At 37.6% G+C, this 13805-nt stretch overlaps 1 protein-coding gene across 1 annotated transcript in view; it reads right to left on the bottom strand.

Moving 5' to 3' along the window:
- Positions 1–13805, bottom strand: part of KIF13B (kinesin family member 13B) — a 250412-nt gene that overhangs the window by 136792 nt on the left and 99815 nt on the right. Inside the window, 3 exon segments of the mRNA XM_020988799.2 lie at positions 1460–1572; positions 3929–4063; positions 11712–11799. Of these exon segments, the coding sequence (XP_020844458.1) occupies positions 1460–1572; positions 3929–4063; positions 11712–11799 (336 nt within the window).

Here is a 13805-nt window from a genome sequence, read left to right as displayed (position 1 = left end):
TAATAGAAAAGTAACTATAATATAAAAGGAAAGAACAACACAGACAGAGCCACTGAAACTCAATGTGGCAAAAGTTTAAGGAACAAGCTTGGCCCCAAAGAAGACGATATGAGAAGATACCATCCCATGCTCTTTTTCAGAGGTGGAACAATGCCTAAAACATCAAATCTTCCATACGTTGAGCGCTTTGGCTGAAATAGGAGGACCTAAAGAAATGGGTGGAAGATACCTGTCATCTAGGTCCAAGGGCTCCAATAATAAAAAGAAAGGTTTCCTCCAGATTTACTGAGAGATACACAGATACCAGGGAAGAATTCTCTGCTGAGTAGGAAGCAAGTAGGTTATGGTGGATTAACACAATGACATAATCAGTCCTATCCATCTCTGTTTTGGACACTGAGATTTCCTAGTTGAGGGATGAAGGGGCTGGCTCAAGGGACTGGAGATGGAGTGTGGCCATTATAAAAAAAGTTGTTTGTATTCTTCACTAGTTGGAATTAGGCATATGAATAGCGTGGAAAAAGCCCCAATTGGGGCTGTCCTATCCCTACCTCATGATCAGTCTACTATTAATGCATGTTGTAGGATTCAGGACAAACAAGCACAGAAAGAAGCCAGAGAAGAAAGTGCTAACATGTGATTACCAGTCACACTAAGGACATGGGGAGGGGAGCTTGGAAAGACGTGACGGATGTGGAAGTTACCTTCACATCTGTAGTGACCCAGGAGATGGAGAACTACTACAGAACAAGGAATGGAAGCAAAGTGTTTATGGGAAAATGACAGGTATGCTTGGAGGTGAAAACCTGCCCTATCAGTTACGCCAACCAGGGTCAGTCCTCACTGGGGACATACTTGATCATGAGCTCCAAACCTGGCCCGTTAGATTCCCCAGACAGGAGAGTATGGCAGAATTAGGACAACCCCTATTCACAGCAAGGAATCAGTGAATAGAGCATATTACGTGAATATTATGAAATACTCATTGCTCATTGTGTAGACCAAAAGTACAAAGGCAAAATGAGTTGGGTTATGGTTAGAATATGTTCAATTAGCTAATGCAGAAAGCTGTGAAGTGCATTAAGTCTAATGAAGAGATCTTTATACAGACCAATTAGTTTACTGCACTCCAAGACTACTAGACTGTAATTCTAACCCACCTGCCACCAAAAAAAAAAGAAACATGTCACCAGTTATGAAGGAGATTAGGAGATAGTAAGGACGGATCAGTATAAATATACTACCACCACTAGAAAATACTCAAAGCTCAGCTACCACTGGAAATGGGATCCATAGAACGATTTTTATATGAAAAAAATAACAGACTCCTAGCTCCTAGCTCCATCTGTTAGACCCTATAGCCTCAATAGAAACATGTTAAATTTTAAAATAAACAATATATCCAATGTTCAAAGCTGCTCACCAACAAGACAGGAAAATGAGCTCCTAAAGCCCTTACTTGTTAATGTTGCTTCCTTCCTTCAGCCGGTCCCCGGCAGCTCCTGTTTTTGTGGCTCTTTCACTGCCTGCTAAATCAACCAGGCTTAGTTTGCCCACCTTCTCTCCTGATGTCTGCAGAATAAGACAAACAGTAATAAGAAGCAGTCGGTCCTGTTTTGATGAACAGAATTCAAAGTCATTTATACAGAGAGAAGCAGATTATTTCCCACCTGAAAGATTTACTAACCAAACCCCTCTGTGGATATCTTGTCTCTTAATCAAAAAGAGGTAAAAACTAATACTTATCTATCACAGACTTAGTTTCATGAATGTACTATGCTACCATTAGGTAGGGATTTATTATACAAAATGCTAAATTATGATGAGTACACAGAAACACTTTAGAAAAGATGTGCAAGATATGAGATCTTTGCTAAAGAAGCCCATTAATTTACCGAATGAATTTGTCTACAAAAGGAGACAGAGTACCTTTAATATTTAAGCATTAAAACTGTTTTTTGTATTTTAAAATCGCACATACATATTCACAAATATCTTCAACAGCTTTGTGAATTTCTTTCAACAATCTTCAGCTCTTCCACCAAGCCCTACTCTGATGCCTCACTGAGGGATGGAAGTAAAGTTTGTTTAGACAGAGGCAGCAGAACATCAACTGTAGCAGGTTCCATCATGCTGAAAAGGCTTCCGATGTAATCCTGGCAAAAGACTGTGACTGCTTTTGAAGGACCAGGAGACTGGCCTCTTGGTGACAAATTCTTTGGCCGTGGCAACCCATGAAACAAAGAAAAATACAAAATGGCCCACAATATTGAGCAGAACACCCTTCCACTTCTGCAGCACCAAAGGGTGTAGAGGTAGAAACAAATGAACAAGAAATGTGGGGGAAGGGGAAGAGTACCAGTTTAGTTGAAATGCTGACTTTCTGACTACTATTTTCTTAACTCAACTCTTCAAAAGAGCTATGATTTCACTGGAATGGATACTCTGCCTACTATCCAGAGAAACAGGTCACAGTCCCTCCAAGTATTATTAGCGGATAGGTTTGTGAATTCCTACAGTCAAAAATAATTCATTACATGGTGGTCAATCTTCCAGCAATGACGCTCTCCCAATTCAGCCAGACTGGTGTTCACACAATAGCTTGTCACTAGACCTGCACTTTAAGCCTTTCTTGTTTGGTTAGTACCAATCAGAGCTTTCTGGCAATAGTTTTCAAGACATAAGGGTTGCTACCACAACACAATGAGCCATCAGAGAAAGACTGGCAAAGCTACAGCTTCTAAAACAAAATTGAATCATGAAAACAAATCTAAAATTTTAGGACAGAATCATTCACAAAAAAAAAGGTTAAGATGAACTACACACACATATACATTTAAAAGCAACAGAGAAAATAAGACAACCTGTTGCCAAATATTAAATCCTTCTCAGAAATAATAAATAAAGCATCTGACCTAATAGAAAGGCATGCATCAACTGAATTCACCTACATCAAACTGATTAAGTATAATTTTGCTTTATGTTTAAATTAAATAGAAACCAAGGCACTTATCCTAAAATACAGTACTTTTTGCCAAAGTGCCTTAAGCATATTAGGTACTTAATGAGTTTCTGCTGAGTTTGCTCAACTGAATGGCCAAGTCATTTATTGTAGCTTTACAACATTTGAAATTCACTCAGTGGAGAAAAGGAAAATTAACTCTGCAAAGGAGGGAAAAACAAGAATTGGAACCAAATATATTTCTCAATAAGGTTTTAAAAAAAAGACATTAAGGCAATATTCACAAATATTACCTCCTCTCCCCCTATAACTTGCTAGGTACCTTTCAAACAGATCTAAAATGATGTTATAACATATTGTCATCTTTTTAAATAACACCACTAAAAGTGGACCACTAAAACTTGGAAAGCAGCTGGGAAACTTTGCACTCTGCCTTGGCTAAATATACTTAGAGGCAACCTAGAATTGATTTTCCTTAGTTCACTTCCTGTCTTCTCAAACCTTATGCAAGCTCAATTTTACTATTTTTGGAAGGGTAATTGTTCTTAATTATCACCATTAAATCTGATACCATAATTCTGTTCACACTTTCATATCAATGTTTTTCAAATTAGCCACCACAGCACCTTAAATTCAGATACATGACTGGCTCAGATTTTCTCTTTTAAAACATCTTCTGCTGATTATGGGCTATGCGAAAAGCAATGGTTTTAGAGTTTGAGGACCTGAGTTCAAATGTCTGCTCTGTCACTTACTGTCTGTGCAAGCAAGAGACTGAAGGTTTTTACATTTCAGCCTCTTCATCCAAAAAATGAGGGTGTTTTATTAGATGGCCTCTAAAGTCCTTTACAACTCTAAATCTATAATCCTTTAGTACATGAGTGAGGCAAGCAGTAGGTGATTTCACACCAGTAACCTTGCCGAGAATAAAGCCTTGTACGTGAATAATAACTCCGTTGCACTTACCCCAGATTGCACGTCATACAAAGTATGGGTCAGGATGATTTTGAAGACTGCATGGGATCGACTACTTTCCTCATTCATGTTGGTTGCAGCAACTGTTCGGGACTTATTGCCTTCTGACATCAAGGACTCAATATCCTACATAAAAATTTTAAAACACTAGATGATTCATTTTACTGTTTGTCCAAAGAACATTAAGCATTTTACAGAACTGTATTTCTTAAAAAAAAAAAAACCCAGCAAAATCAATGGCTGTGTCAATTCCATTTACTCATAAAAATTTTTGTCTTTTCAAAATGCACCAGACAAGAGAGTATCCATTGATGATTTCACTGAAAATTATGAATGAACTAGTTTGAGTGCTCTAAATTTAACCTAAAACTGGCAAGAATTTGAGCATTGGCTCCTTAAATTATGTTGCTGTACTGACCCATGGAATAGTTAAAGATTGTGCTATTGTTCATTTGTTCATGCCCACTCTAAGCCATGGATAAATAACTAAGTATCTATCTTCTCTGAAGTTAGCTCAATTTTTGACATTTCTTACTTTTGCTTTTCAAATTTTTCTAAAGTACAAATTAAGATGGTTGACCATATGAGACTGACAGAACGAGATAACCATCTAAAATCATACTGCTAAGATAATGTTAGATATGTTGTTCGAGGCCAGGAGCTTTCTTCAAAGAGTCTTAATATTGGGTATGACTTCTAGAGAAATGGAATGCTACTTTGTGGAAAACAGAGAGATTATAGTTAATTGAATTAGGAGCCTGAAATTTCAGCAATAATAACTTTTTGAGTTTCTGAAGGTGGCTGAAGAGAGTAATAACTATGAAAATCAAACTTCCTCTTCTTTAATGATAATTTTTCAGTGACAAAAAAACCCAACATGCTAAGATGCATGAAAATTTTCATAAGCAAGAAACAAAATAGGACCTTCAGCTTTATAAATATGAACTGAAATTGAAATGTAAGCAGTTCTCTTTTACATTAAAGTTTCTGACACCTACTCTGCCTATTACAGGTGAGTGGTGATGCTTTGATTATGGCTTCATGTCACTAACAAGCTACGCCTGAAAAACAGAAAAAGATTAAAATGCTCTTATACTAAATTATTTTTTGAAGGAAAAAATACCTCATCATTAACATAGCTTAGCATAAACATTAAAACACATTATTAATGAAACATCCAATTACTATACAATTATCAATCACCGTTCAATCTAACACTGCCCTTTACTCTCAGGTTTAAGAACTAACTCATCTTGAATCTCTTAGAGGAGTCAAAGCTTATCTTGGATCCTTTTCATAGTAACACTTTACTCACTCAGTCTGTGATACTCTCTGTCAAGAAGTTTCTTTTCTTTCTTTCTTTTTAAAGAAGGTTCTTGAATAGACTATTAAACATGATTTGTAAACACTCAGAAAAGCAATGTGACGGGCAGCTAGGTGACACAGTGGATAGAGCTCTGGCCTTGGAGTCAGGAGGACCTGAGTTCAAATGTGACCTCAGACACTTGATACTTACTAGCTGTATGACCCTGAGCAAGTCACTTAACCCCAGCTGCCTCACCCAAAAGCAAAAAAAAAAAAAAAAAAACAAAAAAAAACAGATCACCAGGAGCCAGTATAGGTTTCATGACAAGGAATCATACCAAACTACCCTAATAGCTCTTTTTATCAGTTACTAAACTGGTAACGCTGGCAAACAATGAAGACATGATATATCTAGAATCACAGATATAGAGGCCAGTTAATTTGACTCCTTCATTTCAGAGATTAGAAAACTGTAGGCCAGAGGAGTTTAGCAACTTATACAAGGTCACAAAGATAGTAAGGGGTGGAACTAGGCTTGGAATTCAAGTCACATGACACCAAATCCAGGAAACTCTTTTGGCAAAACATGTGACAAAGTCTACCAAAACACACTAGGGGACAAAATGACAACTGTCATTGTGGGCTGGAAGATGTTAGTTAGGTGGATGAATGGCTGGCTAAACAAATGCACCTGAAGCCTGAGGACTAACAGACCAATGCAAATCTGGAAACAGTTCATTAGTAGGACGCCACAGGGCTCAAGCTGATGTGGTGGCATCATCTTCCTATTTCTATCTCTCCCTGGGTTTTTTATGACTGTTCCCCTAAAAGGATGAAGGATGGAGTAGCAGTGAAGTTTCCTCTTCTCTTTCTGCTGCTAGGTCAGTGGGCTGCTATGAAAGTTTGACATTGTTCCTATCTACCCTCTAAAGGGGGCAGCTGGGTACTACAGTGGAGAGAGCACCAGGTCTGGAGTCTGAAAGATCTGAGTTCAAATTCAGCCCCAGATACTTACTATGTGACCCTGGCCAAGTCACAATAGTCTCAGTTTCCTCATCTATAAAATGAGCTAGTGAAAGAAATGACAAACCAGTCCAGCATCTTTGCCAACAAAACTCCAAATGGCATTGTGAAGAGTCAGACATCACTGAAAAACAAGCCTCTAAAGATTGACTAAAACACCAAAGCCCTCCACTAAGCCTTTCTCTACTGCCTCTGAACACTGAGAGAACTTTGCCAATACTTTTTATACTCCAGCTGTTCCAGGCCAGGCCTGCCTTAGGCCAGTCCAATGATTCCAGTTTGGAACTGGAATACAATGAAATGCTCACAGATCATGAAATTCAATAAAATAATTATATTTGCAATAAGATTAAAGACACTACTCCCCTCTACCTCCATTTGGTCCAGAACAGCAATGTTCCAGAGCAGTGGGAATTCCCCCAAACCTTAAGATTTGTATAAACTGACATAGAGCAAAGTGAACAGAACCAGGAGGTCAATCTATCTGATAACAACAATATTATAAAAATGAATAATTTTAAAGATTTAAGAACTCTAACCAACAAAATGATCAGCCATGACTCCAGACAGCTGATGATGAAGAAATGTTATCTGGTTACCTCCTGACAGAAGAGTTTTTGAAAAATACATTTTTGGACATGGCCAATATGGAAATTTGTTTTGTTTGACTATGTATATTTATTTTAAAGGGTTTTGATTTTTCTTTTCAATCCAGTTGGGCAAAGTGTGTGAGGGAGAAAAAAAAATTGTCTGATTACTAAAAAAATTTAATTCAAATTAAATATGCACTTCTAATATAAGTTCACAGTTTCACATATGATTTTGTTTCTGTTTTCTTTCACATAGTGAAATGTTTGTCTGTTGATGCTTGTTAAGCCCAGAAGAGAAAAAAATTGAAGTACTGTAGGTCTTAACTTCATATCAGAGTTCTGAAATAAATTAAATTACCGAGGTATGGGAAGAGGATTTTTCAAAGCACTTTCAATAATCTTGTCTCATTTGAGCCTAAAATCAGTTCCATAGACAAACAGGACAGGTACTATTATTCCAATTCCAACGAAAAATATTAATTCTGGTCATTAAATTAATTACACTAAGTCTTAAAGCTAGCAAGTGACAGTTCAAGGCTTCACACCCTAGTCACAAGGTTTCAAAGTTAGACTATACACCTCAGGGATCATTAAGTCCAACCCATAACTGAAGAGAAATTTCCTCTAATAATAAAAATAAAAAGCACTTGACATTTATATTTTGCTTTACTGTTTTTAACATACTTTGTATACAATCCTATCTTACGAAAGTCTCACAACAACCTTATTATACCTATTTTACAGATGAAGAAAATTGAAGTCAGAAAGGCTAAGTGAAATGCCAATGGCCACATAACTAAAAAAAATCTGAGTGAGGAACTGAAACTTTATTGGTTTCCTGGTTCAAAATCCAGCACTCTACTGAACACAGAACATGGTCCCTCTACAGTACCCCTGATAAGTGTACAAGTGTTCGCTTGAAGACACGCAGGGATAAGGAACCCATCCAAAAGACAAAGGAGAGGTGCACAGGGTGGATAAGCAGGCTGCAACATATAATCAATAAGGAACTTTGAAGAGCTAGAGTAAAAGATGTCATCAAGGGAACGAACAAAAGGAAGAAAAGATGGGCTGGTCACTTGGCAAGGACCCAGGGTTATAGATGAAGAGCCTGACTGTTCCACTGCCATCCTTGGCATATCAGGAGAAAGCAAGGAAGGCTTTCACCAAGTTGGGTGGAGACCCCCTCATGAACTTCTGTCAGGACATGGATGGATGAGAGTCACAAAGGATGGGTAACCTTGGATGGACTGCAGTGTGCAGGTTAGAGGAAACATTTAGAACAGAACCATTTGAGTAGGTGAATATTCCCTGGGCCCGGCAAGCAGCAGATGCTTACTAACTGCCTACTGATTGAGGAGCCAGCAAAGGCAAGTACAGAGGAATAGTTACAAGGACTGAAGAAGAGCCAACAGAGTATGCAGAAGAAGGAAATGGGCAACACTATCAACAGCTGTAGCAAGGATAACGAGGACTAAAAAACGGCTGACAAAACCAGAAGCCTGATGATTATTGGTAACGTCGGAGTGAGTGGTTTCAAAATAATGAGGTTTACAGCATGATTAACAAGCGATGAGAAATGAGTAGGAAATGGAAGCTATAGATGACTTTAGGAATTTGAGGGTAAAGAGATACATGTGGTCAACATCAAATGAACGTGTCTTAAATGGACGTGTTTATGGGTGTCCATGGATTCACTGGACAAGAAAAGGTTAAAGACAAGACAGAGAAGGAAATGTCAAAAGTACAGATGCCTGGAGAAAAGAAGAGGAAAGGAGATCAAAGGTCCAAAAATAATGAAGAAGACCTGGCAAGAAGAGCAACCTCAAGAGAGAAAAGGGGATAATTTAGAGGGCTTTTGAATTCTGGAGAAGAGGAAGCTAAGACCCACTGAATGAAATAAATATTTTGCAATTTGGAGAAATAATGGACATTAATAAAGAAAATTCACGTTAATAACAAAAAGTAGTCCAGTGAGGGAAACACAAGTTGTAGAGTACACTATTTTTTTCAAATTTTTATTGAATAAAATTTATAGCCACTACATTAATTATTTCATTCACCAGTGATACAGAAATGAACAAAATCAAAGACTGCTCAACATGCTGAATAGGGTAAACATTCTGTAAACAGTCTTACCTACAACAAAAGTTTTTAAACAGGCCACCACACATGCGCGTGCGCGCGCACACACACATGTCGCTAAATAATAAACTAAAAGATAAGCCTAACAAGGCAAGAGGCCTTAAGAAGAAAAGTTAAATTACATGAAATCACTGAAAGTTAAAATAATAAAATCCCACTCCAAAGTACTCCTAGAAATCGTCCAAATTCTATCTGAATGATTTTTTTTTTTAAACTGAATATCTTTTGATTCCTAATCCACAGTTTGGATTCAGTAGTTTCTTATTGTACAGAGATATTCAGTGTAATCACATTTCTTGTAACAGAACAGGGTTTGCAAATAAAGACAATGATGAATGAGGAAAAAGATCTTTGAGGAAAACTACTCAACATGACACAGAAAGATACTCTTGGAACCATAAACATTAACTATAAAAGGTCATATAAATAAGATCTGAGAATGAGAAAATGAGGGGGAAAAGATCAGCAAAATAAAAACCAAAAAGGTCAGCAGCTGGAAATTGTCAAACTTGATTTAAGGTGGATTAAATCTGATGATGCTAAATCTAATGTACCATCTTATTCAGCCCACATTTACCTACCACTATCTGATCTAGTATCTGGTTTCTAAAAAATCAAAATATTTTTAAACTTTATAATTTCTTTAAGGTCTCTATCAAAAGTTTCCCTCTTATTTTTGTCTTCATAATAATAACTAACAGTTACATAACACTAAAAGGTTTGCAAAGCATTGTATATGCATGATTCCATTTGATCTTCACAATAATTCTGTGAAGTAGGAGCTACTATGTTTTATAGATGAGAAAACTGAGGCTGAGAAAGCTTAAGTCACTTACCCAGGGTATAGGTAAGTATCAGAGGCAAGACTCAAACTCTTTAGCCATTCTCAAATGACTTGTGCTATAAAAATAATACCAGTTTAAAAAAAATAACTGCCTGGCAACCTCTGCGATTAGTTATTCCTATACCCTCAATTTTAAAATAAGGACATGAATCTCAGAGAGATGAAATAACTTGCCCAAGGTCACTGGAAAATAATGAATGAATGAATAAATAAATGCCTGTTGACCTGGCTTGTTGACTTGACAACGTGCTGCCTTGACTTCCGCTTCCAGGGGCCAAGATGGCGGAGTAAAAAGTAAATCACTCTCACCCTCCCTTATTAGCCTCTGGAAGCCCAGAAAATATTGCCCCAGGAAAAACTCTGGAGCAGCTGAGCCAGCAGAAAGATGGAGTGCAGCAGTCTTGTAGCCCAGGAAGGTTGGGGGATTAACAGGAAAGGCCCCTCTTGCTCTAGGGGAGAGGGAGTAGTACAAGATGGGAGGCATCGCAGCAAGCGAGAGACAAGCCTCACCTCAGCAAACCAGGAAGAGATCCTGAGCCCCAGGGTGGTGAAGCAGGCAAGCACAAACACCAGGACCCCCCCCCCAACTACCTCAGTGCAGGCAGAGGAACCAGTATACAACATCTTGGAATACCACCATGTGTGGTAGTGTTCTCCAGCAGCCAAATCTCCCAATGCCTCACCACAGCTCTGGGAAGCACAACTCCAGGAGGCAAAGCTCTAGGATGACAAACATCCTCCAGCAGCCAAACATCCAACTGCAAGGCCCAGGTGAGCAGAAGCCAAACATTCAAGTGCCAGGCCTGGGTGAGCAGGCGTCCCCCCAGGGGCCAGACTCCCCACCCCCACCCCAAAGGCTCCTGTGTTGCTCACCCCAGCCTAACATCAGGTGAGCTGCCAGAACCCTACAGCCTCCCACTGGTAGCACCTGAGGCTCCAGCACACAAGGCCAGTCACTAGGTCCTGGGATCCCAGCACAAGAAGCTTGTGTCAGTACCCCCAGCACTCCAGCAAGAGAGCTCAACTTTTTTTAAAAGTCAGGAAATAGGAAAACACCAAGAGCAAAAAGAAGAAATAGACAATGACCATAGATTCTTACTATGGGGACAGGGAAGTTCAAGGCATAAATTCAGAAAAGGATAGCATTGTCAATATACCCACATCCAAAACCTCAAAGGGGAATACAAACTTGTCTCAAGGCCAAAAAACCTTCTTGGAAGAGGTCAAGAAGATTTTAAAAGTCAAATGAAAGAAGTGAAAGAAAAAATTGGTAAAAGAAAGGAGAAGTATACAAGAGACAGTCAATAGCTTGGAAAAGGAAAGACAAAAATTAACTGTAGAAAACAAGTCCTTAAAAATACAATTGTCCAAATGGAAAAAAGAACACTGAAGAAAAAAATATGCTGCCTCAATCATTTTCTAAAATACTTTCATAATACATTGTATTTCATGTGATCCTCAAAAAACAAAAACAAAAATTTAAAAAAAACCATTAGATAGCAAGAACACTCCTAGATCTGAAAATAGCCTTTGAATTCTAAATAATAAGCTAACAGTTAATATAAATTAGCTCAGCTAAAGACACCTTTATCAAAATCATTTCCCTCCATCATATATCCTACCAGCAAAGTCTACCTTTAGAAAATAAAGGAAGGGGTGGGAGTGAGGGGTACAGCGGAAGGGCACAGAGAGAGACAATTCTGTTGGAGGGGGAAAGCTTTTTGTGAGTTACATGATAACAGTACACAGGTTTTGCTTCTTAATGAGCCCTCATCCCTTACAAAAGTTACAATCAGTTACAGGAAAAGCTGAAACAACAAAACACGACAAATGATAAATTAGAATATTTCACATAAATGGTCTTTACCTTGTAACTTGTGACAGCCAGTTTAGAAAGCCCATCAACATAAGGACCCAGTACGTTGTGTTCTCTGACTTTCAATGTTTGACGGCTTCTGTTCACAAAGAAACAATAATTCACTTAAAAACAAACGACTAATTCTAGTAGTGTAATCTCAAAAAGAAAAGTGCAAAAAGGTTCATAAGAAAGGATTCTCAATTCAATAAAGATTCAAATCAATAAAAACCAGCTGGCCTGACCCCAGAAGCATTTATGCTTGCTAGAAACCTAAAGTGGAAAACTGACTGACAAAGATAGTTTGTGATGAAGTAGTATATCACTCTAAAGGAAAGCTGCAGGATGACTTTACCACCACAAAGGAATGCTAAGAATGCAAAATCAGTAAGCCCAAATAGTCTATGAAGCACATCATACACTGCCAGACAAAGGTCAGAGGTTCAATAAATGTTCATTGTAAATCTAAAATCTAAAAGGTTTCATTATTGTCCGGGGGGGGGCGGAGGTCAGGTATTTTGAGAATTATCTAATCTTACTGGCTTAACTTTTTTCTTGGACTGTTCTTTTAATTCAAACTATTTCTAAATTTAGAAAGCTCTTTGCAAAAAAGGATTTCTGCATGAGAAAAATCTATAACACATATAATACATATAATATATATATTTGATGTATAACCCATATACATCAAGCAAGAGGAGAAAAAAATGAGCACGGGGTAAACAGTATTTATATTTCACTTTATTTCTGTTTAGGTCACCTTTAATCTGTTAGGTCAAGCAGCAAAATGGAAACAGCACCAATTTATAGACAGAGGGTAGATTCATGCAGACATGAGTTTGAATTCTGGTTCTAACTCTTACAAACTCTGTGACCATAAATAAGTGACTTAATTTCTATTCTTGGAAGCTTTCTGTTTTCAAAAAAAAAAAGGAAGGAAGGAAGGAAGGAAGGAAGGAAGGAAGGAAGGAAGGAAGGAAGGAAGGAAGGAAGGAAGGAAGGAAGGAAGGAAGGAAGGAAGGAAGGAAAAGGAAGAAAGAAAGAAAGAAAGAAAGAAAGAAAGAAAGAAAGAAAGAAAGAAAGAAAGAAAAGAAAGAAAGAAAGAAAGAAAGAAAGAAAGAGAAAAAAGTTTTCTCACAGAGGATAAGTTTCCTTATCTAAAAAATGGAGATGATAATGTTTTAGCTTACCAAACTCACAATGCTATTTAGGAAAGTATTCAATGAACCTTAAAGTACTATATAAATATGAATTACTGTACCATTAACATTTAATATGGATCGATAATAAAATCAGAAAATATTTACTGAGCACTTTGAAGATTAAAAAAATATCACAACATAGCATATGTTCCCTGACTTCAAGGAACTTTAAAATATGCATGTGTATCCATGTGACACACACATGAGAAATAAATTTGCATACGTGGCAGTACACAGATGTCAGGAGTTGTACAGATGAGACCTCTAGAACTCCTTGTGTTCTCCTCCCCTTAGCGTTTACATTCCACTCTCTCCAAAAGAGATCACCAGGCACAGTGATAATGGGATGCTTTTAAATAGTTCATAAGAGCACAGGAGGAGACTATAGGCAAGGTGAATGAGTGATACAAGCAGACAGAGACATGAACATCAAGAGGACAGTGTTTAGACCAACCCACTAGCATTGAAGGGTTCGTGTTGGAAGTAAGAGAGATAAGGCTGGACATATGTCCAGAATGGAATAAGATTCTATCAGGCAGTAGAGAAATAAAAGTTTAGATAAGAGATGGACTCTGTCCTAATACAGTTTATAGACTATTATAAAGATAAGATACATAGGTAATACAGAGGATTAGCAATTATACAAATAGAGAATAGCTGAACAAATGATGGTGGTACATGAATATCATGCAATATTACTGGGCTCTAAGAAATACCAAAAGCCACAATAACTTATACAAGAACAACAATGCTATAAAGAAAAACAACTCTGAAAGACCTAGGAATTCTACAACTGTGAATGACTTAAGAGTTTTATAAATACACAAATCAACTACAAAGGACCTATGAAGGAAGATGCTATCTACCTCCACAGAAAAAAATGATAAACAGAAGTATGCATAGT

The sequence above is a fragment of the Phascolarctos cinereus genome, unplaced genomic scaffold, assembly GCF_003287225.1.
Source record: "Phascolarctos cinereus isolate Bilbo 61053 unplaced genomic scaffold, phaCin_HiC Scaffold_2;HRSCAF=192, whole genome shotgun sequence".
Classification (NCBI taxonomy): Eukaryota; Metazoa; Chordata; class Mammalia; order Diprotodontia; family Phascolarctidae; genus Phascolarctos; species Phascolarctos cinereus.
This window is presented reverse-complemented; position numbering and strand designations above follow the sequence as displayed.